The sequence below is a fragment of the Anastrepha ludens genome, chromosome 4 (genome assembly GCF_028408465.1).
Source record: "Anastrepha ludens isolate Willacy chromosome 4, idAnaLude1.1, whole genome shotgun sequence".
Taxonomy (NCBI): domain Eukaryota; kingdom Metazoa; phylum Arthropoda; class Insecta; order Diptera; family Tephritidae; genus Anastrepha; species Anastrepha ludens.
The window spans coordinates 120,379,090-120,405,787 of NC_071500.1; the positions used below are offsets into that span (position 1 = coordinate 120,379,090).

The following is a 26,698-nucleotide window of genomic DNA, read 5'->3' on the forward strand; positions in this document are numbered from 1 at the left end:
AATATTCAAATGATTGACAATAACAAGTAAAGCGGTATCAGTTACTTCACATTTTTGGAGCCAATGAAATTGTTCAAATTTTTTGTGCTTAATGTGTTTCTGATATAACTCTATATTGGTAATGAAACCAAATATCTTTGTTTTTGCATCGACAAGTGTTTTATTTGGTCCTTGAAGTTGCTTATTTAATATACTTTGTTTTTCAAAGATGTCGGCTAAATAACTTACAAATGCTTTACCATCGATTGTTAACAGATACTTCATTTCAGGTTTGTCGCTTAAAAAATCACTAAGTGTCAAACAGTTGCATAAATCTTTTCAAGCAGTTGCTTTTGGATAGCCATCTTACTTCAGTATGAAGTAAAAGTCTCACATGGTCTTCATTTTGTTGTTCACAAAATAACTTGAAGAGACGTTCACAGTTGGCACTAGCTTTAATAGCATTAACACACTTTATTACTGTATGTAGTACTTCATTTAGAACAGGCGAGATATTTTTAGCTACCAAGTTTTCCTTATGAATAACACAATGTACAATAATCATTTCTGGATTCGCATCTTTCATCAATTTTAAGCAGCCATTTTTCTTGCCCATCTGCAGCACAAAATGTTATATTTTTCATTGGTATATCATTGACATCTAAGTAGTTTTTTAACTTATTATATATATCTTTGGAGGTAGTGGTGCTTTCTAATCTTTTACAGAACAACATTTCTTCAGTAAAATGCCCTTCATCAATATATCTTACATAGGTTATCAATACTGCCTCACTGTCTCTCAAAGTTGATTCATCCATTTGAACTGAGAAATTTCTTGATTTCAGCTTTTCAACAAGTTGTTTTTCAATATCTTCACTCACTTGCATTTAAATAACCCAAAGCGAAAGGGTTACGGTCGTGTCGAGTCCATTTTAAAATTACCCCCCTTAACTATCAAATTGCCCCCCTGTGGGGCGTGGGCCCCACGTTGGGAAACACTGATCTAGATGGATTTAAGAAAGCGTAGTGGTGTTGGTAGTTTTTCCAGTTGTCTAACAGATAAATGCGCCGTTGTTTTGTAATCTCTAGGAGGATCTCACTTTTAGAGTAGTATTTATGAAGCATTGACGGTAGATTAGAAACGCTTCTAGCTGCGGCATCAGCGTTTTCATTTCCGGTAATCCCCGAATGTCCTGGAACCCACATTAGCTTAATTTTGTTTTGATAGCTTATGAGAATATTTCTAATTGTATTTATATGAGTTTGATCGTGTGTTGGACAACCGATGGCATTGATGCATGATTTTAATTTAATTGCATAACCTACCAGCTAAATGACGCCGGGGACAGATATCTTGACGACTCATATTTTTCGTCGCACTTCTCAGATTTGTAGGAGCCAGATAGATTCTTTATTTTCTTTTGATTTTACACTAACAATGATTGTAATAAAATAATAATAATAGAGAATTTTCGTCGGTGGTCGCCTGCTGGAAAAATATACAATAAATTGAGATATACATTTATTTGTTTATACCTTTAAGAATATTTGTTTACAATTAAACTTCTCTATTTCAAACCATACAAGCCAAGCTTTCTCAAATATACATATCGAATTCTTTCGTGGCCGAAGCTACGCAGAGACCATTTTGGTCCATAGCGATACCAGATCAGAGTCCTATTTTTTTAGCGATTTTTAGGAGTCTTTCAAGCTCCGTTTCAGGTATACATTCTGCCAAAAAAATATCGGGAATTGTTCATTCAAGAAGCGCGCCTTACACATATGTCTAAATTTTTGTGCTGGAATGTTGGTATAACTGTCCTCTATATGTCGCAGAGTTTGAGCGTGATCTGTTAATTAGCTTATTTTTATCACTTAATTCAGTTATATCAGTCAACCGCAAGTGTGCTCTGCGATTTTCAGTATGGATAAAAATATCGAACAAAGAATTTGTCTTAAATTTTGTGTTTTGAACGGAATCGTTGAAAAAAACACGGGCCTACGAGTAATATAAGGTTTTTGAAGAGGGCCGAGAAGTCGCGGAATATTTGCCCTGATCTGGTCGCCCATCAACATCTTCAACGGATGAAAAGGTGGACAAAGTCAAAGAAATGGTGCTGGAAAACCATCATTTAAGTCTGGGGGAGGTAGCTCGTGAGCTTAGTGTGTCTCACAAATAATTTCGCAACATTTTACATCATCAATTGGGCATGAGACGCGTAGCTGCTCGACTCGTTCCAAGCGAGTTGAATTTCTTTAAAAAAATTCATCGGAAGAAGGTGGCTGAAGACATCCTTGGGCGGTGAGTATATGAGTTTGAAATGCAAACCAGTCAACAGGCGGCTGAATGGCGCTATCCACATGATCCGAGACCCAAAAAAACCACGTCAAAGTCGGTCAAAAGTGAAAGTCATGCTACTCGTTTTCTTTGATTATGATGGTGTTGTGCACTCGTAAATAAAGAATATTATTTGGAAGTTATGCGACGTTTGAGAGAGAATATGCATAGGAAACGGCCCAATTTGTGAAAGAAAACTAAACGATTTTGCACCATGATTAGACACCGTCTCGCAAGGGTCATACTGTGAACCTTTTTTTGGCCAAAAACTAAACAAATATCATCGAACAAACATGGTATTCACCGGATTTAGCCCCCTATGACTTTTTTATTTTTCCAAAACGTAAATTACCACTCCGCGGACGCTGCTTTGAGGCGATAGAGGTCACTAAGGAGAATTCGCAGAAGGAGCTGAAGAAGATCTCTTCAAACGCGTTTAAAAAGTGATTTAATGACTGGGCTAATCATTGGCATATGTGTACTGCTTCGAATGGAGCCTATTTGTGGCGTGCGTCTTGATGTTGTTTTAAAAATGGAGGGACCTACAGTTTTATGCCGTCTTCGAGCGGCAAATGGTTTTTTATGAGGAGCTGCAACTAGTCCTGCTGACCGACATAGCCGATTCCGTATAACTATCATTGTATACGCGTTCACACATGATCCTGGCAACTTTAAAATTGATTAAACTAAGCGTTTCGCCTTTTTGAACATGTGCTCATCTAGTTCTTTTTGAATTGTGCGCAGGGGTTTAAGTACCTAACTTATTTGATTCCCTGCAAGTCTCGCGCCTTTTTTTGCTATTTCGTCTCATTTCCCGGAACCCAACAGTCAGAAAACCTGCGATTACGAGCAAGCTTTTAATTGCTTCGTTGCACTCATTGACATTTTTGTATGATAGTATGATTTGATCGCTTTTTTAGCTGCCTGGTTATTCACGTAGAAGTTTATTGCCCAGTTAATTGTTGCTTCTGTAGATAAAAGCTATGCTGCTTTCTTTACAGCCAAATCCTCAGTGCAATAGTTAGGGACTTAAATGACTTTTTGATGCTTAATTCTGCACAATATATGCCAGCGCCATTGTGCTACTTCTCGGAACTAAACCGTTACACCAACCATCGTCTTCGATAACCGTCTTTAGCTTTTTTCCAAAACTCGTAACTAGAACCATAGAGTCTGAATTGACCGTGGTATTCCCAAAAATAAGCTGATCGGTTGCTTGTAGCCTCACAGCTGAGTTTGCAGCCTGATTTTCCGCAAAGAGATCAATCGGTGTCAGGTCGAGGAAAACCTCAAGAGCAGCCGGCGGGGTTGATTTAATAGCTTCCATAATGCAAAGCGCAAAGAGTCGATGAGCTTTACAATGACTTTAGATCGTTTTTTCAGCATTGACACTCAGACCAGCAATATTAGCCAAGTTGTGTATTGTTTTCAGAGCGTCGCTCGTTAGAGCGCTTAGCGTTAACAATACTTTAAATTTGCTAGCCGATATTTTTGTTAAACAAGTGGTCAACCAAGAGCAAGAATAAAGGAATTTATGATGACCAAGACAATTTTTGCACGAGTAAGCTCGCAGGGTTATCTGGGTTAATAAGAAAAAGCGGTCGTGGATTACCACTCGGCGCGCACTGTGGGCCAGAAGCATTAAAAATTATTAAAAAAGTTTTTTCTAATAACGGTTGTCCTTCAGCAAGGAATGCTAATGCCCTGCTATGCAAAAAGCTCATGAAAACCATAACATATCGTACCCTAAATACAATAGGGTCACAACTCAAAATTTTCCACACTCGAGATTGACTTGCTTACAGTAGCACAGAAAACAAACTATGTGACATATCACGCTGAAATTTTCCATGTAAGCTTATAACAGTCCTACCAAAAAACCAAAAATTTATTTTTGCAATACGTCATCCGCGGACCGTTTTATTGATAACGTCTCGTTTATATTTGGGCAGAAGTACATTTTGAGTTGTGCCCCTTTTGTATTTAGGGTGCGATATGGAGGTGACTTAAAACTGTAGTGCCTACGTTTTGTAGGACTACATTAAGTTGGGCATTAAAGCCAATTTTTTAGTGTATGTTTTATGTCGACTAAAAATTTCAAGTTAAATTTATGGTGTGCAAAATAAAATTCAACCTTATCATGTTTCTTACAATTTGTTATTAGTGCATTGCCTGATAGAAGTTTGCACAGGTTTTTGACGATGTGTCGGTTAGTAAAGGAGAGAAGAAATATGATATGCCTGCTCTTTACTTATACTACATTCCCATGGTACGTAATTCGCTTTCATTTGACAGCTCTACATCTTCTTTGCGTGTTACTATTATTATTTGCTATGAATTCCGATGATGGGGGAAAAGGGATTAAAAAAATTCTGCTTTATTTTGTAATGTAGATTTCATTAGTTTACTCCTTTCATTTTTCAGCAATAGGAAAAAGTGGAAACATTGCGGAGAAAGTAGACTTGGCTGCCGGAAAAACTACCATTGACTTTAAGAAATACTCAAGAGTTGTAGAACTAAGGCTTTGTGCAATTACTCCTCAATTTGGCCGCGTTCACCATACATGAGGTGTTCAGCAACCTTCTTGACATAATATTTTTGTATCAATTTCTTTTGTTGTCCCCATTACTAAAAATAATTTTTTTTGTTTATTATTCAACATTTGTTCATTTTGATAAATTTCCGACAAAAATTACGTACGACTACGATTTGGTTTGGAATTCGTTACTTTATTGAGAATACAGCAAGTTAATTTGCCCTCAACATTTTGTATTTTTAATTATGTAAGTCGAAGGGCAATTGGAAAGCGAATTACGAATGGGAGAGCAAATTACGTGCCATGGGGACGTAGTATTAGAGATTTGATTTCGAAAAGTTGCGGCATCCAGCGTTTCATCCCGGTGGACCACTAAAATAGATGCAGATATATAAGTTTTTTCTTGTTTTTGGAATGTCACTCATTTTTGCCTTGCCGCTCTTAAAACTAAGCGTTCACAAAATGTATGTCAAAAAGCGGTAATGAAAACATGCCCACATTCAGCCACTAATAAAGCGAAATGTCTCAAGATGTACGAGCATTTTGTTATCAAGCATATAGATGAGGAATAATGAGAATGGAAAGAAAGGAACAAAAAAACCTGCATATGGATTCGTGTTGGTGTAAACAAACAGCGATAAAACAGATGACGAAATCACTAATGACGGACAACTCAACAACATGTGACAGTTGCAATGTTGAAATGACAGCACAACCAAAATCGATAATGAAAAGGACTTGCGCAATAGGCGCTGAAAGAATGCAAAGGCCAGCCAAGTTTTAGTACTATACAAAATAGGCAGCACATACAAAATTTTTGCATTAGAAAAATTACTAAAATTAACCCTGTTAATAAATGTTAATTACTTCAATTAAAATAAAAAATTAAAGCCATATTATAAGAAATTATTTTCGATTAGTTCAAGCAAGCAGGTAGCAGGAAAAGTAGAGGTGCAGTGGAAAATGTGAAGAGCAGCCAGACACACAAGTGCAATGAAAAAATTGCTAAGAGAAAAACATTGTAATTCTTGCAAGTAACGAGTTGAAAGTTAAAAAAGATAGTGGTTAAGTGACTTGCTGTTGCAAAAAAAAATAAAAAATTATGCAAACTAGACAAATTTGAACGGTTTAAAAGCTCTCAAATGCAAGCAGTTTTAGTATGAGCAACGGTTGAGTGTCAAAAGTGTTGCCAAAACTGCTTCTCATTTATCGATTAAAAACACTACAACTCTTGATGACATTGAGAGTTTTCCATTTTCTGGGGTGTCAATAACTACGTGGAAATTAACGATGCCTAGCATAGTAATTAATACTTTGCAATAGAAAAAGTTAACTAAGTGAGTGAGAGAAAATATAGATCCACAGCTTTCCAATTGAAACATAGAAAGGTGTTAAAGAAAAAAATCTAGCCAACATTGTGCACATAAATTATTAAATGCTAAGCGTCATGAGCATGATCGAATTTCTTTAAAAAACATCGAAAATACTTAAGTAAATTACTCGCGTAACCTTCGCCTTGACATTACTTTTTATCTAATTGGCACTATTTACATATGAAAATACACTAAGCTTTCGCAACGTACATACATAAATGCATAAATACGTTAAATCTTGAGTGTGGCTAAAATGTAGTGCAAATATTAGTCCAACCATTATCAAGTTATAGGTATTTTTTCCCAGACCTCCCGCATTTTGAGATTTGGCGAAATTATTATGTACACCCCGCCATACATCAATATTTTGACCAGTTTTTACTTTTTTAATTTTTTTTGAACGCTTTTGATTATTTTTGTATTAATGAGTGGCTTATTGTTTTCCAGACCCAAATCCATTATAAATCCATACATTTTATCCAAAAGTTAGAAAAATTCCACAAACTTTCCCTTCCAATTCCACGGTTTTTAATCATAATTTCTAAAAAATAGCGCTGATTTTTTATAATTTTTTTCCCTGACGCTGTTGCGCAGTTTTTCTATAAACAAAAAGTGTCGTTTTGAAATGGATGAAAGGGCAAGAAAAGCTAAAGTTGTAACAGAAATGAAAAAATTAAAAAAACATGTAAGACAAAAAAAACCAAAAAAAGCTAAAATTTTAATTTTCTGCTTAATTTTTCGAGAAAACAAAATTTGGCTACTGATCTACCAAACTATAAGAACTATAGCTATATGAATACCTAAGTCTTTATATATGTAAATAGTGTCAACTAGAAGGTTAAACGTAACGCGGTAAATCACTTGAAATCCATTTTTGTGCGCCGCAAAGTAGACTACATTATTTGTGTTTGTGCTTAGTGCCAAAATACGGCTACAATTACGGAAATTTGCTACCCATTATCAAGAACATTTGTACACCTTGAAAGTGCAAATATTTGTTAAATAACGGAAATGGAATCCGCTCAGGCCACAACTTATGAACCGCTTGAAGGGCGCGGCGCCGGCATTCGCCATGAGCCCATGGACAGTCCGGAGGCGGACGTACGCATGCCCAAAGATCATAATCATGCTGTTTATTTAGCGTTACTAGCTGCTGGTATTGGCTTTGTGTTGCCTTACAATAGGTAAGTTTGCAGAGAGTGAAGGAGGCTTCTTAAATTATAATTATTGCTAGCACAAAAGAATGCATTTTCATGAAACATAACTGTTTTTTTACTAACACATTATTTCTTATTAAGTTCACTGACACATTTACTTCTAATCGCCCGTTATATTTTGAATATTTATGAAAATTTTACTGCTTAGTAAGTTCTGTACGTAAACAAGCCGAATGAGTAGGCTGCAACGGTAACATTTCGTTTTGGGCTTGCAGCTCTCAGCGGAGCGCGGTGCTGTAGACTAATAAAAAAACAGTACTTCAATGACTAGTGATGTGAAAAAACATATTAAATTCTAGGTAGGTAGGTATAAGCGGCACTCGGTATTTAAACCAACACACTTCGACCGTTGGCGATCGATTGTGATACCACGTAAACTACTACTACCTGCTTCTCTTCGTTAAACCATTTTATTTTAAGTTCAAATCCATTAATCTGGCTAACTCTTTCTTATATCCCTAAGTTCATCAGTATTATTCAAGAATGATGCACCAAAGTATCTAAACCTAGTGGCATGCCACGCAGGACAGTGGTAAACAAGATGTCTGACAAACTCTTCCTCCTCCTCATTCTTGCAGCTTCTGCTATAGTCGAAATGAGCTACGTTTCATCTTTGAGCATGTCGACCTGGGGAATAGTGGCCTGTGATCAAAGAAACTAACATAAAGACGTTTTTCTTTGACTGACCTTTAAGTGATTGATGCCCCATTTTGGCCAAATTCCCTATACCAAGAGAGAGACGAGTGGTAATGCCCTTCTTGCTAATTTGTCTGCTTACAATTCCCTGATATATCACTATGACTGGGCATCCATGTCAAATGGGTGCGAGCAATGATGGAATTAGTGAGAACCCCACCAAGAGACTATCAGAATAAATATAGATTTCTCTAAGTGTAGCCACATTTTTTTCACTTGTCTGCTGAGGGGCGGCCACTATTAGAAACAACTTTTTCTATTATTTGATGTTCATGCCAGGAGATTCGAACCTATGCACTCCTGAATGGTAGTCACGCACTAATCCAGTCGGCTATGGCGGCCGCCGCTATAGTGATTGGAAGACGAGCCAGAACGCTCACTTTAGTAAACGCTTAATACAGTGGACGCCAAAGCCAACTTTATCGTCAAGCTTTGATCCGTCAGTAAAAACCTGTGAGCAGTTTTTCCGACCAGGAATAGTGTCAACCCACTCACGTTGAGCTGGAATTCTAGTACTAAATAATCTATTTCAATATGGCTCATCCAAACAATAGTCAATAGGATTTACTGACCAAGTCTAGGCGAGCTTAGAAGGAGAGAGTATTCAAAGCATCAGAGGGTGTGATTCTAAGAGCGCCGCTGGTACATATAAGAACCATTTTTGATTCCTGTTTCCAATCATTGCACTGATTCAATGGATAAATTGCATAAAAAATCTTTGTTTTATCATTACTTATTTTTCTTCTTTTTAATTGGCGCGATAACCGCTTACGCGATTTTGGCCGAGTTTAAAAAAGCGCGTTTCTTTCTGTAGCCAAATCCTTCTCCACCTGATCTTTCCAACGCAGAGGAGGCCTTCCTCTTCCTCTGCTACCACCAGCTGGTACCGCATCGAATACTTTCAAAGCTGGAGCGTTTGTATGCATTCGGACGACTTGACCCAGCCAACGTAGCCGCTGGATCCTTTTTCGCTGCGCTATGTCTATGTCGTCGTAAAGCTCATACAGCTCATCGTTCCATCGCCTGCGATATTCGCCGTTGCCAACGTGCAAAGGGCGAAAAATCTTACGCAGAATCTTTCTCTCAAACGTCGCTTCATCGGATGTTGTCATTGTCCAAGCTTCTGCGCCATACGTTAGGACGGGCATGATGAGAGTCTTGTAGAGTGTTAGTTTTGTTCGTCGAGAGAGTACTTTACTGCTCAGTTGCCTACTTAGTCCAAAGTAGCACTAGTTGGCAAGAGAGATTCTACGTTGGATTTCAACGCTGACATTGTTATCGGTGTTAATACTGATTCCTAAATAAACGAAGTCTTTTACAACCTTGAAATTATATAATTGTCAACAGTTACGTGGGTGCCGATACGCGAGTGCGCCGACTGTTTGTTTGAAGACAGGAGGTTCTTCGTTTTGTCCTCGTTCACCACCAGACCCATTCGGTTTGCCTCTTGGAGAAGGCAGAACTAACAGCGCGGTTGTTAAGACCGATGATATCGGTATCATCGGCATACGCCAACAATTGTACGCTCTTATAAAATATTGTGCCTGAGTGATTAAGTTTTGCGGCTCGTACGATGCTCTCGAACATCAGGTTAAAGAAGTCACACGACAGCGAGTCAACTTGTCTGAAACGTCGTTTGGTATTAAACGACTCGGAGAGCCTTAAGATTCATTGCACCCTCTTCAGGAATTAAGAGAATGCCTTTGAATCCTGCCACCGAGAGAAACTTTCATATGGACTCTAAATCCTTTGAATTAATCGTGGCGTCCATTAACAAACGAATTATTATTTTTATGTAATCCTTTAAGCATTTTCTTAATTGTGAGAAACTAAAAGTCCTCTGTAGTGCTTCAAATCAGCTAAATTTTTCTTGTATAGTTTCCTATGAGCTTTGTTCTCTTTTACTGTAGGGGTGGACACCACTGCTTTGCTCAAGCCGCAGAAGGGCTCTGGACTTTTAAGGAAAGGTGATGCTCCTTTTTTTACGAATTCGTCTGCAATCGCATTTTCTTCCTTACTGTGTCCCGAAACACAAAGAAACCAAAGCTGAATGCACATGTCCAATTTATTTTGCTTACTAAGGTAATTTAGCAGCAATTTAGAGGCTATCTGGTTGGAGGGCCTTAATAGTCGCTTGGCTATCTGAAAATATGCAATTTTTCCAGGCCTAGTAATTACGCCTGTACATCATTCCATTGCACTTATCTCTGCATTCCTATGATTCCAGAGTAAAGAATTGTTTTGCATGAAATAAATTGGGATCATTTATTAGCGGCTCTATATAAGTATTTACACACATACATACCTATCTACTAGACAGAGTATTCGGTTAAGACTTCCAGTCGCCTCCATAGCTTATATGAGAACAAATCAAGAAGAGAACGCTAAAAATCAATAGCTGAATAAATTTTCTCACAAAGCTTGGTAAACATATTTGAAATGAATCACATAAATCGGTCTATTATATACAATAGTAGATATGTCTCTGTAGTAGGAGATGCTACGTGACAAGAGCCTTGTAGAAATACATTCAAAATATATACAACGGCGACATTTTCCATTTTTTAATTTTTAGTAAACTCATTTTTATTCGGGGGAAAAATCTGTACCCGAAGAAGACACTTATCATTCAATAAGCTCAAATTTTTCATGTTTCGAGTGCAGGAATGATTTCTGGGCTGCTCTGAGATAACGCAGGCACCCGCATAGAACGGATAAAAATAAAAGTAAGATGGCAAGATATTTAAGAGTATCTATTCCATTTATTGAATAAAGTTCACATTAGGAATTTTATATTGAATCGACAATCATGTATGCTTAAATATAAAAACAGCAGCTCTGGCTTGTTCTGGTAGATTATATGAATATTTCTGCAATACTTCCTTGCAATGAATTTCCGTTAGTTTATGTTTATATATGGCTAAACTCTATGAAGAGTACGTGGGTTGCTGTCTGTATTTCTGGGCTAGTAATGAAAAACTAAACATTGGTGGCTCTTTTATTATTGTTTTTAAACATATTCTCAAAATATACTATTGTACTATATAGCTCTATCTCCAGACGTATTTCCAGAGCGTTTTTTTAATTGTATGGAATCCCACGCGAACACACCTTTTTACCACAAGATGATCATACAAAACTTTACTTTAACTAATGCCCAAATATGCCTCAATCTCATGCTATATGACATGACGATCCTATACAATCATTTCGCGCAAAGCACCGAGTTTTTCTGGCACAACAACTGATTTTGGACGACTTTATCGGAATTCGTCGGTGTGCGAACAGCGAAGTTTTTGACGGTGCTGAAGGATGATGATGTTTTCTCGCCGTATAATGATTTTAGTTCACTAATACGGCTCACCCCTAAAAACGTTCTGAGTATGTTTATGGTAAAATATGTCAAACTTGCCAAGTGGAAACGTCAGATAGCACCTAACAACTCTAGAAGTGCCCAAGGCCTGAAATATAAACATCAGCCTTGTATTAGGGATGCCAATATTAGCGTAAAAGTTTGATCACGGGATTTCAGTATATGTTTAAAGCAATCCCGGAAACCCATGATTCACTTTGGAATATAACTTTTTTAAAAATAGAATAACTGAAATCATTTAAAATTAGCATGAAGAGAACCATTTAAAAGTTATGATAAGCTGATTTTAAAAATCATATATTAATTATGTAATACAGATAAATCTGAGACCAATAATTTATTTTATATATATATAATTGGCGCTTACACCGAGCCCCTCCTCCTATTTGTGGGTTGCGTCTTGATGTTGTTTCACAAATGGAGGGACCTACAGTTTTAAGCCGATTCCGAACGGCAGATATTTTTATGAGGCACTTTTTCATGGCAGAAATACACTGGGGCATTTGCCATTGCCTGCCGAGGGGCGACCGCTATCAGGAAAAACGTTTTCATCATTTTGGTGTTTCGCAGAGATTCGAACCAAAGTACTCTGAATTCCGAATGGTAGTCACACATCAACCCATTCAGCTATGGCGGTAAAATATTGTGTAAGCAATTTTTCGTTGGACGTTGGTGACGGCGAGTATCGTAGGAGCCGTACGAGCTTTACGACGACATAGACTTAGCTCAGTGAATGGATACAAATGGCTCTGAAAGTATCCCATGTGGTACCAGTTGGTGGTAGCAGAGGAAGAAAAAGGCCGTCTCTGCTTTGGAAAGATCAGGTGGAGAAGGACTTGGCTTCACTTGGAGATTACTGGGGCGCTTAGTTAAACTCGGTCAAAATCGCGTAAGCGGTTATCGCGCCAACCAAGAAAATCCAACGCGAACACATATTTATTTGTAAATATTTAGAACTCAAATCAATTTACACAATATTGGGTAAAAAAATGTTTCGTAGAAATAGAATAGCTTGTATTGCAATAATATTTTTTAATAAACAGGTTTTTTTATTTTAATTATTTTGAATTCCGATATTTAAAAATTTGCGGGGTACTGATTAATACCAGCTAATCCCTATTTATTATTCAGTCACTGATGCCAATCCTGTTCAACTAATTTGTGAGGTTCTTTAACGGCCCAGATCTATGATGAAATGCAATAGTCGATGGATTCGCCCAAAGTCTGTGTTCCCAGCCCATTGCTCAAATTCTACCGAATCTATACAGCAGAGCCATTGAAAACGAGTAAACGAACATAATTTTTTACGGCTGAACCGAACATTTTCGTGGGCCAAATTTATAAATAAGTAAAGACTTTTTTAAAGTCATAGTTCAACTCGAAATATGCTATATACTTATTGGAGGTTGAATTAGTTTTAAAGGTTTTTTTCGAAGATTTGGGGCTTTATTGTGAAGAAACGATACACAATATTTTATTTGAAGTATTGGCCATCGCTAGCTACAACTTTCGCCCGTCTTTCGGGCAATTTCCGGATGCCGTTTCTCCAAAATTCTGGCCGCTGCTTGGCTATCCATGACTCAACCCATATTTTGGTAGCCTCGTACGAGGAGAACCGCTGGTCCGCCAAATCGAGACTCATATGCCGGAACAAATGATAATCGGAGGGAGCTATGTCTGGACTATACGGCGGGTGGGGTAACACTTCCCAGCCAAGCGTTCCAAGGTATTTTTTGACAGGTTGAGCAACATGCGGCCGAGCGTTGTCATGTTGCAAAATAACCTTGTCGTGCCTTTTTACCGTTTCCGGCCGTTTTTCTTTCAATGCCCGGCTTAAACGCATCAATTGCAGTCGGTAACGATCCCCCGTGATTGTTTCGCCCGGTTGGAGCAGCTCAAAATATACGACGCCGACCTGATCCCACCAAATGCAGAGCATGATTTTCTTGCCGTGAATATTCTGCTTGGCCGTCGACGTTGATGCGTGGCCGGGCAAACCCCATGATTTTTTGCGTTTTGGGTTATCGTAGTGGATCCATTTTTCGTCGCCAGTCACCACCCGATGCAAAAAACCCTTCCGATTTTGTCGCTCGATCAGCAATTCGCACGTAAAAAATCGCCGTTCGACGTCGCGCAGTTTCAACTCGTACGGGACCCAATGTCCTTGCTTTTGGATCATTCCCATCGCTTTTAGACGCTTGCAAACGGTTGATTTATCAACGCCCAATGATTCAGCAAGCTCTTCTTGGGTTTGGCACGAGTCCTCGTTTACCAATTCCCCCAATTCCGCGTCCTCGAACTTTTTGGGCTGGCCAAGACGCTCCTTGTCTTCGGTGTGAAAATCACCACTTTTGAATCGTCGAAACCAGTACTCACATGTTGAAATCGACGGAGTATGGTCTGGGTAGGCCTCCTGCAGCAATTCACGGGCTTGGGCTGTATTTTTTTTCAAATTGCAGCAGAAAAGCAAAGCTTCCCGCAAATTGGGTTTCGACGGCACGAAAGTTGACATACTCGGAACACGAAAACACTGCGTTGTTTATACTTCAGCGAAATGACAGATACTGATAAACAAAGCCTAGGGATGAGGCTTTGTCATGAATATATATTCAGTATTGCCAACGCGATAAAGTGATAAATAGCGCCATCTGTGTGCCACCTTTAAAACTAATTCAACCTCCATACTTGTGTACATTTGTAAATTATTTAATACTCATACTTTAATGTAAAAATAACGGCTTGTTGGCATTTTCACCTTGCAAGTCGCACCATCTCTCGGTGTACTTGTTGAGCTGATCAGAAGCATGAACAAATGCTCCTAGTCATACTCGATGAAGAAGTATTCAAAACATGTTACAAATACTAAAAGTTCATAAAATTAAAAAAAGGAGAGAAATGTTCGACCTTTTTTTCCGAAGTCGAATGGAAACCGAATTGAAATTTTGTGGTTGAACATGGTTCAGGCCGAAGCCGAAGTTTAGCCATTCTCTACCTACTACTCTGCTTAGTATGTATTATAAACAGAAACTTCGTCTTCTATTTAATTTTTGCAGTATTTTTTAATAGTTTATTAATTTTGTCCTCGGAGCAGGCGTAATACTATAAATCCCTAAATTTGTGGAAAAATATCAAAATGGACAACACCAATTGGAGGAGGAGCTTAATCAAAAAAGTGTGTAGGCGTCAATTATATATATAAGACTATCAAAATAAGACTTCTATAAACCTGATTTTAGCCCATGCAATGCTGAGGAGATGCTCTATAATTTTTTCCACACTGGTAGTAAAAGTTCTTCTCCTTCTTAATCTGAATACTACATATCTTATTTGGCGTAATACATACAAAGACTACAAACTTTTGTAAACTGGGTAGGAGTGTAGAATCAATCTCTTTGAATTAACAGAAGAAGAACATATCGAAAAATTCGTCATTTTGTTGGTGAAAATAATCGTGTGAATGAGTCGACAATTCAAAGGTAGGTGAACAAATTCCTAAAAACTGGTTCTTTCAAGGATGCACTGAAGGACTGGCAGACTAAAAACCATTCCTATGGCAGCCGGTTCTACGTTACCGGACTGACTCGGGGATTTCCCGATCAAAGACTGTCGCCCCAGTAAACTGTCTAGTATACTGTATCTCGTTCGTACGTTCTCTTAAGAATTTTGCTGCTGTAGCGTTAAATAGTGCTGAAGAACCTTCAACATCGACATTTTGTGGTTCTCATAAATTCATTCATGAATTGACTGCTTGTCGGACTTTACCGGTAAATGTTCTTACAGGGGATACTTAAATTACATAATTTTTCACATATAATTGTTCAGATAAATAAAAATAGTGACAGCTGAGAAAATCTCAATTTTGATATGTTTCATTTCAAAGTAACGCCTAGGCGCGTCCTTAGACTATCCGTTTCGAGGGTCGTTTGAAAAGCTCGACGAAATCAGAAAGAGGGCACTATTGGCTCGTTTCAAGGTTATGTTTAGTTAGTAGAAGCTCTTGGAAGAACATAGACCAAATTTCAGCCAGATCGGCATATTTTTTTTCCATCACGACATAGCACCAACTCACGCCACAGCAGCGGTGGTTGCAAAATTAATGGAAATAGGGTTCCAACTCGTTTCACATCCCCCCTATTCTCCAGATTTGGCTTCTTGGGACTACTATTTGTTCCCAAATTTGAAAATGACTGGCGGGAAAAAGATTTTATTAGATGGCTATTTTTCAGACTTGTACAAATCCTATTATTCGGAAGGGATCAACAAACTAGAGCAGCGTTGGACGAAATGTATAAGGCTAAAAGGAGACTTTGTCGAAAAATAATAAAGGTTTACCCCAAGCAATTAAGTAGTTTATATTTTTTGCAAGGACTTTTCAAACGACCCTCGTAAACATGTGTTCAAATAAAGCAGAAGAGTCATGGCTAGTGACACATATAAAATGTTCTTGTAACAAAATGAGGAATGATTTTCCTACTGATTGATATCCAATGATAAGAAGGACAATTAAATTGATCACAAACATATTTACATGAATAAGGATAACTGTGCCTGAATGCAAATGCCACAATAATTTGACTTTGATTAATGTTTGTGTTGGAAATGTATAATTTTTTTGTACACATCTTTTTTGTATCTTCCGATTCCCTTCTTACTCATATAATTTTTTTACAATTGTGTGTTTTTGCAGTTTCATCATCGCTGCCGACTACTGGCAGGCTCGCTTTCCCGGACGCTCAGTGGCACTGGACATGTCCATGACGTATATAATTGTCGCTTTTGCTACCGTTTTGCTGAATAATGTTTTTCTATCGCTGGCACCGTTTCGTGTGCGTGTGCTTTTTGGTTATGTGGTGTCATTTACTACGCTCATCTTTGTGGCTGTGTGCGAGGTGGCGTTTCATATGTTTGCTGCCAATACGGCGTACTCAGTGAATTTGGCTGCTGTATCATTGGTGGCCATCGGTTGTACAGGTATGTGTGCGAGTCCAAATTTTAATTTTAATTATTTAAATTAAATAAAACTAATTTAGTAATCAACTTCCACTTCAATTACTTTGGGTAATTTAAAAAATGTATAAATATTAAAAATACATTTTAATTCCGGCTCGTTTGCCTTTCCTCATTATATTTCATTTGGTTCCCTGATTCTTTAAGTACAAAAACAAATTAAATTTTTCTTGATTTTGTTTTTTAATAAATTGTGTATATAAATTTAATTTTTGCCTTTTTTAATTGCAGGAAAAATAAAAATACGTAATTTCATCTTATTCCCTTTCGTTACATTGAATTTTCATAATCCCATAACAATTAGTTTAACTGTATGAAAATAAATTATTTCGTTTTCTTTCAATTTAGAAATGGTGTACATTTTGTCCATGTACACCCAAGTAGTTATCTACTTCCACTACCTTCCTATTTCCTTTTCAATTTCACTTCATTCAAAAAATAAATGCCATGAAATTTGCCATTAAATTATCTACCAGATTACAATAAAAAAATCTTTCCATCACTATTTCTGGGTTGTAATATCATTTTAAGTTCTCAAGCTCTTAAAAAACACTTAGGTAGTATCCACATACTACAATATATTATATGTGCTTTTTATTTTGTTTAATTATTTTCATTAATTTTAGTTTATATTATATAATATTATATATTATAAGTATTTAATTTAATTTGATTTTGTTTTACCTCATTTTATTTATTTTTTAAATTTATTTAATTTAATGTTCTTTTATTTTATTTCTTTATTTATTTAAGTCTATGGTAACAACCTTACGGTTACCTGTATTATAGCAAAAACTAAAGAACTAAAGTTAAATAGATAGTTTATTGAAAAATAATAAAAATATGAGGAGCTTTTTCATGGCATACGAGTACACTCGGATGTTTGCCATTGCTTGCCGAGGGGCGAACGCTATTACAATAGAAAAATGTTTTTCTTAATTTTGGTGTTTCGCCGAGTTTCAAACCTACGTTCTCTCTGTGAATTCCGAATGGTAGTCACGCACCAACCCATTCGGCTACGGCGGCTGCCAGACACCTTGGCAATGCAAAATCAAGGTCAAAACTTTTGGAAAGCCCATTAAACTCTTCAAGTCCTCTTGAAAGAGGGCTAAATTGTGGTAACTATAAGTAGATCTGAGAACTTCAACATTAAATGGATTATAAGTACTATATTAGGATCTTTGAAATTTATTTGGCCGAGTAGATCTGAATAGTCAATGGTCCGGGATATTACATCGTATATAAACATTAAGCTTGAAACAAGTCGCCGGGTCTCAAGTGATAAAACATTAGTAAGCTTGCACCTTGCACTGTAGGATGGCAAGGGACTATCAAAGTGTCAAGGTTGAAGAGTAAAACGTGCAAACTTGCGTTGTAATCTTACAGTTCTAAGAGAATGTGAGAAATTCGTCGTATTCCAGATGACAGAGGCATATTTCAACTTCGAACGCTCTAAAGCATTATATAAGATTTTTGTGTATGGGTCTTTAAAATCATTAACATAGTGCCGCAAAAAAGCTAAGTCGGCATATGCCTTCGGTATAAAGCAGTTAATGTGGGCAATGAGCGTAAAGACGAATCAAAAATAACACGAAGATCACGAATTTCATAGACTGAGGCAAGAGCTACATACATATGAAATGTAATAAGGTGAGACTTGGAAAACGTCATGTGATAACACTCAGTCCTAGGCCTCAAGTCTTTCTGTAATCACAATTTATCCTATAGAGAGGAGATTCTGCGCAAAAGTTTCAAATCGTTTGTACAGAGCAAAACTTGAAAATACGAATACTTGAAACAGCGACCAACGTTATTAATGAAAAGTATAAAGAAGATTGGACCAAGAATGCTAGGTGCTTTTCCAATTGTGGGGCTCCAGAAGTTGACATAAATGTATGCTATTATAATTAATTTTTTTTAAATTTGTTTTGGCTTTTAATTTTAATTTTTTATCTTATGTTAATTTATTTAATTGACTTTAATTTTAATGTTTTTTGAAGTGAAACTTCTTAGGCGTCGATGGACGAGCGAGAATGGAGAGTAAAAACTCAAGGCCATCTAACGTTTTGGGCATTTTCGTTACGCGAGAGAGAAAAAAGATATAACGTAGAGGAAAAGGAGGGAGAGAGCTATACCTTATAAATATATATCATAGATGTATTTAGGCTATTTTTCCTGAGTTTTTCCTTGCAGTTGTTAATACTAGTGAGAAATAACACTGACTACTTTTTGGTGCTTGTTTGTTGGTGCAAACTTGTAGGTAAAATAGTTTTGGTGCCTACTTTTTTGGCGTTATATTGCCTTGGTGCCTACTGTTTTGGGGCGTTTTTTGGTCCCAATTTTTTTGCGTTTTTTTATGCCAACTTCTTGGCGCTTATTTCCGTTTCCTGGGTGGTGCTTGTGCGTACTATAAAGTGCTATTCATTTCGGCGTCGGATTTATTGGTATTGCCTTGCGGTAATTTGTGCCGCTGCCGCGGTCCTGGAATCGCTGCGTTTGTGCGGGTGATAAACGCTCGGAGTAGTGCGCGTTGTTGCCACGGTTTGTGTCCGGCGTTTACCTACACCGGTCGACCCTTCTCCGTTTTTTGTAAATTTTGGGTATTTGTATTCTCTGCAAATGTTGTGATATCGTTTAAATATATATTTCTTCTCTCTCTTTCTCTCTCGGGTCTCTCCCTCTTTCTTTATTTGCCTTGAAAGTTTCACTTGTGTTATGTGTACTACGCTACACGTACTTTTTTGCTTAAATTTATTTTTTGTTTAATTTTATTTAATTGACTTAATTTTGTTTTATCTAACTTTAATGTTTTTTACTTTAATTTGATTTTTCTTTGTATTTTATTTTATTTTATTTTAATTTATTTTATTTTATTTTATTTTATTTTATTTTATTTTTTTGTTCAAACATCCCATTCTTTGGGAGGCACTTACACAATTTGGCGGCAGCTTAGCTGCAAGTCAGATGTTTACACTGTTTTAATAAGTTTTTAACTACCGTACTCTAAACTAAAATAGAACTAAGAGGTACAGGTGTGAATATTGTAGCAATAAATAAATATATACTAATTTACTGGTGGAAATTTCTTATGATGTGGCAAGAATTCAGCAGAGCCGCTTTTTGAAGGTCATAGATAAGGTGCTTTTCCAATTTGAGCTTCTTGAGGTTTTCCGTCAGATTTACGTGAACGAGTCCGTGGGCCGATATGATCAGTGGCAATATAAAGACCTTTCTGAGTTGCCACTGCCGCTTGATGTCAATCCCCAAATCGGAGAATTTGCTGATTTTCTCTGTGTACGTTTTATGGATATTTTTGTTCAATGGGACACCAATGTCTATGACAAACGCAGTGTTGTCATTTTTATTTACCAAAAATATGTCAGGTCTATTATGAGTTCTTGTGGTATTCGTAAGGATTGTTCTGTTATAATAGAGAAGCATGTCCTTATCTTCATGCACTGGTTCCGGTGAAAATCGTACGTTTGAGCAAGTCGTAGGTGTATATTTTTTCAACATCGTTTTACCTTTTAAGGTAGAAGGAGTTTGATAATGTTATTTATTTAATTTAATTTAATTTAATTTAATTTTATTTTATTTTAGAATATGAACTTTAACTTTATTCTATTTTTTATTTCTTATTTTTGTTTGTATTTTGTTTTATCTCATTTCATATTACTATTTTGCTTTATTTTGCTTGAATTAATTTAATTTACAAATAATTACTAGTTTTAACACTTTTTGTAACATTTTGTCTTTACTTTACTTTCTTATTTTGTTGTATTTTCTTAATTGGATCCCATTTATGTTGGTTTCTTTTTTAATTAAGTTAATTTAACTTAATTTCATTTTCTTATTTTTTGTATAATATTTTATTTCTTAAATTTCATTTTATTTTATCTTATATTTTAATTTATTTGAGTTGGTTTTATTTCATATTATAGTTTTGTAAGTGTTTTTTATTTTAAATTTCTTTTAGTTCATTTTATTTTTATTTTTTTGTTTTAATTTTAGTTTCTTATTTTACTTTCTTATTTTATTTTACGGTTTTTAAATTTCGTTATTAATTAATTTTATTTAATCTAATTTTTGTTGCATTAGTTGTATAATATTTCGTATTATTATTTTTGCTTTGTTCCTCTCGCTCACTTTTAGTTACTAATAATACTAATAATTAATTGGTATTAAATTAATGTTTTTTTAAATTAAGTTTATTATTATGATTCAAATTTATTTTCTTTGAATTAATTTACATTTTTGTTAACTTAATTTAACTCTACTGTTCCATGTTTTTTTTACCGAGTTTTACCTTATTTTTTGTTTTTTTATTTCATTCCAATCATATCATTTAATTAAGTAATTTTATTTCACACTTGCGTGTCTTGATTCTTATATAGCACCTCGTGTTTTTATGCACTTACTTTATTTCAAGTGACATTACTCGTAACTTTCAATTTTCCTTGCTTTCTTTACAGTTCAACAATCCAGTTTCTATGGTTTTGCCAGTATGTTACCCAAAGAATACACCCAAGCAGTCATGGCTGGCGAGAGCATTGCTGGCTTTTTGGTATCTTCCAATCGAGTGGCTACTAAGATGCTAATCCAAAATGATCGCGTGTCGACGGTCATCTTCTTTCTCACTTCAACTTTGTACATCCTTTTCAGCTATGTGCTGCATCTGGCGACCATACATTTGCCATTTGTGCGATACCATATGAAGGCGTGCGCTAAAATTGTGCTTAGACCGGACGAAGATCGATTGGTAATTACATACAAAAAATTCTCTCCTTGCCTTTCTCACTCACTCTTATTTCTCTTATAGCAGAATGACCTCGACGGTGGAACACCCATCGCCAAGTATGGGGTTCTTACGCTTGAACCCACTTCACCGCCAGCAAATGCATCGAATAACACCACAGGTGCGTTAAGCTTCAGTAATCCCGTTTACGAGCTTTCTAATCCGACGGCAGGTGAAAGTGTAATCGAAGGCCTGAATAGTTTACCCGATATGCCGAGCACACCACAGGAGCCCACCACACCGACTACGGTTGCCTTCAAAGTGGAGCATGTGCTCACTCCCGGCACTTGTACCCCCGGCAAGCTAAGCGATTTGAAGAATGGCTTCGTTTCGCGTTGGACCGTCGCACAAGCGATCTATCCATATATGGTCTGCATTGCGTTGGCCTATTGCGTCACGCTCTCCCTGTACCCCGGCATCGAATCGGAAATAATTTCATGTAGCCTTGGCACTTGGTTGCCGGTGCTGCTGATGTTTACATTCAACACCGCTGACGTAATAGGCAAAATACTAGCTGCAGTGCCATATCCATGGTCACGTCGTCAACTGATCTTAATGTCTGGCCTGCGTATAGTGTTGGTACCGCTCTTGTTGCTTTGTTGTGCGCCGCGACATCAGCCTGTCATTTCGGGCGAGACAGCGGCTTTTGTCTTCACAATTGGTTTAGGCGTCAGCAATGGTCTCGCTGGTAGTCTTCCAATGATGCTAGCACCGGCCAAGGTACCTGGTACCCTCAAAGAGGTCACCGGCAACATGATGACGCTATCGTACAATGTAGGCCTTACGACTGGCTCATTAATTGGTTACGTTTTTGAATCCATGCTTGGCGCGCAGCTCACCAATCCCTGTCCCACTTACCCTTATGCACCGGCTTCAATGTTAGATCCAACAGGCGCACATGCACAGCTTATCAGCACCACTAGCACGACTAGCACCACATCGCCAATGCTGAATACGACAGCCGTTGCCGCGGCGCTGCTCACCACAACAGTTTCGACGTTATTGCCCACCACCGAGGCGAGCACAACTGCTCTAGCGGCAACAGCAGCAGCTGCAACAACTGCGGCAGCAGTGACCACAACCAGTACAACCGTGGGGCCAATACTACCCACATTGATCGCGCCGACTACTGCGTTAGTCACCACCACAGCGGCGGCGATTTTGAGTTCGGTAGCGGGCACGATCGATAATGTGGTCTCGGCTGTTGTAAGCACCGTCTCCTCGGCGAGCCTCGATTTAAGTGCGGAAACGAGTATAAGCACCACAGATCCACAAACGCCAAATGAGTTGATGCAAAGGATTTAAGGATTTTTAAGAGCAAAAATGACATTTGGGAAGGTTGGAAATGATTTCGAAAAGGGTTTAACTAAATTACATAGCGAGGAGAGAGGTTAGAGGATTTTAAGAACTCTCATAAGAAAGGCAGTGAACTATTTTGTAGCAGATTTTTTAATTTACGAAACAATATTTTTTGTTATTTTTATGACAGTTTATTGTTTCCTCTTAAGCGCGTGAGGCAATATTGTAAATAGCTGATTCAAATATTAAAAAACGAGGGCTTTTATTTTGGAGGCCATTGGAGGTTTTTTCTTTTTCAATTACATAGACCTCGCCAAGTGTGTATGACTGAAATGAAGATGGTCGTATTTATAAACAAAAACTCTTTAAGTATAATTCAAAATTTTAAAAATGCGTGCAGTTCATTTAAAGGGAATATCAAAGAAATAATGAAACCAGCAAACAATAATACGTGAAAAAAGGTTTTGGAAAAGAGATAATACATTTTACTTGCTACCAACAGCATACCATACTCATCAAAATACTTACATACTCATATATTTAGTACATATAGATTCTAAGCATTTCAGAAATATGAAGTTACACACCAAAAACATTGAAATCAAGCAGACATTTTGAAAAGCCAGCACGAGATACTCAAAATCAGCGCCTGAAGATAGGCTCAGATAGTTAGATTTATATAACCACATTACGAGGTCTAAAAGCAGGCTCGGCTGGTTAGACTTATATAACAGTATTCCACAGGGCCCTCGATGTGAGTCCGAACTATTGAACTAAAAAATAAAACTAATGGACGTGTATTCAAAAATAATTAAATTTAGAAACCTATTCGAAGGATAGGAAAATGGAAGTTGTAATTTAAAATTATTCAATATATCCTCCTTCAGCTGCCGTCTACTCCCACAAACCGACTCTTCTTTGTCCATTGTGGTCATCAGGTCCTTGATGATGTTCCTCAGAGGGTTCTTAGCGATATGAGGCCTTGTTTTAACATTTTCTTGAACTACGTCCGGTCATAGAATGTTTTCAACTTCCAAATGACACATCTCAATACTACAAAGGTGCCATATTCACATAGCAGGTAATTACAAAGCAGATGAACTTGCCAGAATAGGTACAACTCTTGATATCCATTTGGATGAAACGTTGATACTTATGCCCAAAGCCACTTGTGAAGTACTAATAGATAGGGGAACCATCAACAGGGTAAATGCAATTTGACAAAACCTGACGACATGCGAACTAAGCAAACAAACATAGCCTAAATTGAACTGCGGTCGCTCAAAAAGGCTGTTGAGATTTAATACAGAATTTACAAGCAAGTTGATATGTGTGTTAGCTGGCCATTGTTCAATAGGTAACCTCACCAGAAGGATGAAATTTTTGCAGAAGCTGTCTTAACACGGAGAAGAGGAAGTAATCAGACACCTCCTATATGAGTGTGAAGGCTGAGAAAGAAAGAGGCTTCGCACGCTTGGGAGTGCATTCTGGAAAGATGTAGTGGATATATCGCATTTAAAGGTAACGGGGCTTTTATAAAAGGTACGGAATGGTTTAAAAAAAACCCCATCGTTTAGGAAAAGTTCCAGTGGTATTACAATGGATCTACGACAAGTCGAAGTGTGCCATTATGACAGCTGCCCTACCTACCCAGCCACGTTCGGGCGTGAAAGTGATTACAAAGATGGCAACCAGTGATAGAGAAGGTTGCTGTGGAGTCAATCCTGAGCTTTCTTGGCTTATGAGCATGAACCACGTACTTTTTTCCAGCGGCCACGATATCGATTCAATGTTTAACAGCTTTTCGCGCACTCCTCTGTCAATCAACAATTTTGGCCACTCCATTCCTCCTTAAATGTGTTCCGGATTTACGCCGTCGGCCCTGTAAGTCGTTTTCGCATTACAGTTGAAACTTCTTACTGTGCTCTACTTTTGAGCGCTGCCTTTGAAAATAAATTGGAGCTGCTGTAACGTCGAAGATTGTTTTTTTACTTAAATATCATCAACAATTGTACTCATCAGTTAAAAATCATAATGAAAGTATAGTGCGAATAATGTAGCGAAATTATGCTAGAATATACATACGCACATTTGTGTGTAATAAATACAAAATAAAAATCACATACAATTTGTAAAGTGCGAATAACTCTTAAGCTTCAAATGGGGTCAGCATATAAATGCACCAGTGTGACGCATATTTTTAGGCGCGTTTTCATGTTTTGCAGCATAACAAAAAGGGTTGATAGAGATTTAAATTCTTATATGACACGAGATATATTTTTAATATATACATAGCTATATAAGAAATAAAGTTAAAATTAAATACTAAAAAGCAAAGCAGAAACCGAAAACATATATTTATTAAACGTGTAGCGGTCATAAATATATAATAGGAAAGTTGTCATAATAGCTACAAATTTTCTTTGAAGTGTAGAAAAATTTGAAAAAAATTTTGATATTCTATGTTCCTGCCTATAATTTTTTGGTGTCTTATGAAAGTTAATTTTATAAGTTTCCTCAAAAATTGAAAACACGTATTTTTTTTAAATAAATTTTTTTTTGATATACTTTGTTGTTAAATATATTTTGCGAGCATTTTCGCTCCAAATTTCAACGCATGCATTTTCTTCTTCAAACCTAAAACCGCAGTTTTTGGCTGATCGTGGTTAGATACCTAATGCATAGGTAATTTGTAAGCTCCATAGTTTGTAAGATGCTTCTATAAGGTGTCATAAATGTGTTTTTTATTTACAAAGAAAAAAAACCAAATTGAAATGTTATCATTGTTCGTCAGTTATATTCGTTGTATGTACTCGTATGTTATCGTGATTTTATTAATTTTCATAGTTGTCGAACTGGAGATGGGGAAAATGTTTTGCGACTTTTTGATAAGCAAAATTATTGACATTGCTTATCGACCGCTGGCAATTACAACTAAAATATGTGGGTAAATAAACTGTAAAGTAATGAATAGAAATATGAATAAAGTGAAATTAAAAAAGTCGAAAAGGGCAATCGTTTTTTTAACAATGAAATGTGCAAGAAAACCAAATTTATAGTCTATCTAATAGAAGCTATTGGAAACTTGGAAGCTATTGGGTTGGGTCCAAAAAGTTGTTCAGCCAGTTTTAAGGCCCTCTTTGTTATCGTGTATGGTTTGACCATGCCGATCAGGTCTTTTCAGTCGAATAGCTTTATTCACGCGATGAAGTTCACAAAGTAGAGCTCCTTGTTGACCGTGGCATTCTTTTGGAGCATTTACAGGAGCACTATGCCCTCCCAGTCCCACCAAACACAAGATCCGGCAGGACTCTCGATTTTGGGGTATCTCCTGGAGCCACCTACTCTTTTCTTTGCTTCATATTGATGTATAGGCACCAACTCTCCCAATTTTTCGGTAAATCCCATTGAATGAAGGTGATTGAGAATCGTTCAACGATCGCAGTTCATTTTTTTCGCCAATTCACGACTGGTTTGGCGACCGTTGACGTGATTTGAGACGTTTTTCATCGAATGCAGAAGGCCTTCCGCCGCGGGACGTGCCATCGACGTCAAAGTCGGCATTTTTAAACTTTGAACCTTGAACACCAGTTAAATTGATTTTGATATAGTAACTGTTTGGGCGTCCATATTTTTTCCTTTGAGTTTTTGCTTAACTCTTGACCAAAAATTTTCAATAGGGTTGGCATTAGGTGACTGCGGAGTCCAATCTAACATTGCAATTTCAATTTGATGTTTCTACTCTACATACCTTCAGCTTCGAAGCTTGAGATCGTTATCCTCTTGTAAAATCCAAGGTTGGTTAGTTCTCCCAAACATCTTCACAGCTAATGGTCATAATGTGATTTGGTAAATTTTATTCAACAAAACTGCATTCAAATTGGCAGTAAATGCAATGAAGATGACCTTAACTGGATGTTTAACAGTTTGTTGTGTTGTCGATTATTATGCAACTATTCGACCCAAAAGAAGATTCACCCGTGATTATTACGTTTCTCCAAATCTGGCGGCCGCCGTAGACGTACGTAAAATCGTAAGACTCTGTAGGTCACAAATAGGAGGAGGAGGTCGGCCAAACACCCAAA

General features: G+C 37.1%; 1 protein-coding gene across 2 annotated transcripts; it reads left to right on the plus strand.

Annotated features, from left to right (window-relative positions):
* Positions 1–6,985: 6,985 nt before the first annotated feature.
* LOC128860904 (equilibrative nucleoside transporter 4) lies at positions 6,986–25,651 on the plus strand. 2 transcript variants are annotated; one of them, XM_054098699.1, is made up of 4 exons: positions 6,986–7,410; positions 16,200–16,483; positions 20,992–21,278; positions 21,339–25,651. In XM_054098699.1, the coding sequence occupies exons 1-4, from the start codon at positions 7,238–7,240 to the stop codon at positions 22,617–22,619; spliced, it is 2,025 nt and encodes a 674-aa protein (XP_053954674.1). In that variant the 5' UTR covers positions 6,986–7,237; the 3' UTR covers positions 22,620–25,651. The 2 variants fall into 2 exon arrangements, with proteins under 2 accessions (XP_053954674.1, XP_053954675.1); XM_054098700.1 differs by having other exon boundaries at positions 21,342–25,651.
* The last annotated feature ends 1,047 nt before the right edge of the window (positions 25,652–26,698 follow it).

What these genes read in the sequence shown, in the direction of transcription:
- LOC128860904 (XM_054098699.1), top strand. Translation starts at nt 7,238, where the DNA reads ATGGAATCCGCTCAGGCCACAACTTATGAACCGCTTGAAGGGCGCGGC. An exon ending in TTTGTGTTGCCTTACAATAG is followed by an intron (nt 7,411 to 16,199) that starts GTAAGTTTGCAG and finishes GTGTTTTTGCAG; the next exon opens with TTTCATCATCGCTGCCGACT. An exon ending in GGTGGCCATCGGTTGTACAG is followed by an intron (nt 16,484 to 20,991) that starts GTATGTGTGCGA and finishes CTTTCTTTACAG; the next exon opens with TTCAACAATCCAGTTTCTAT.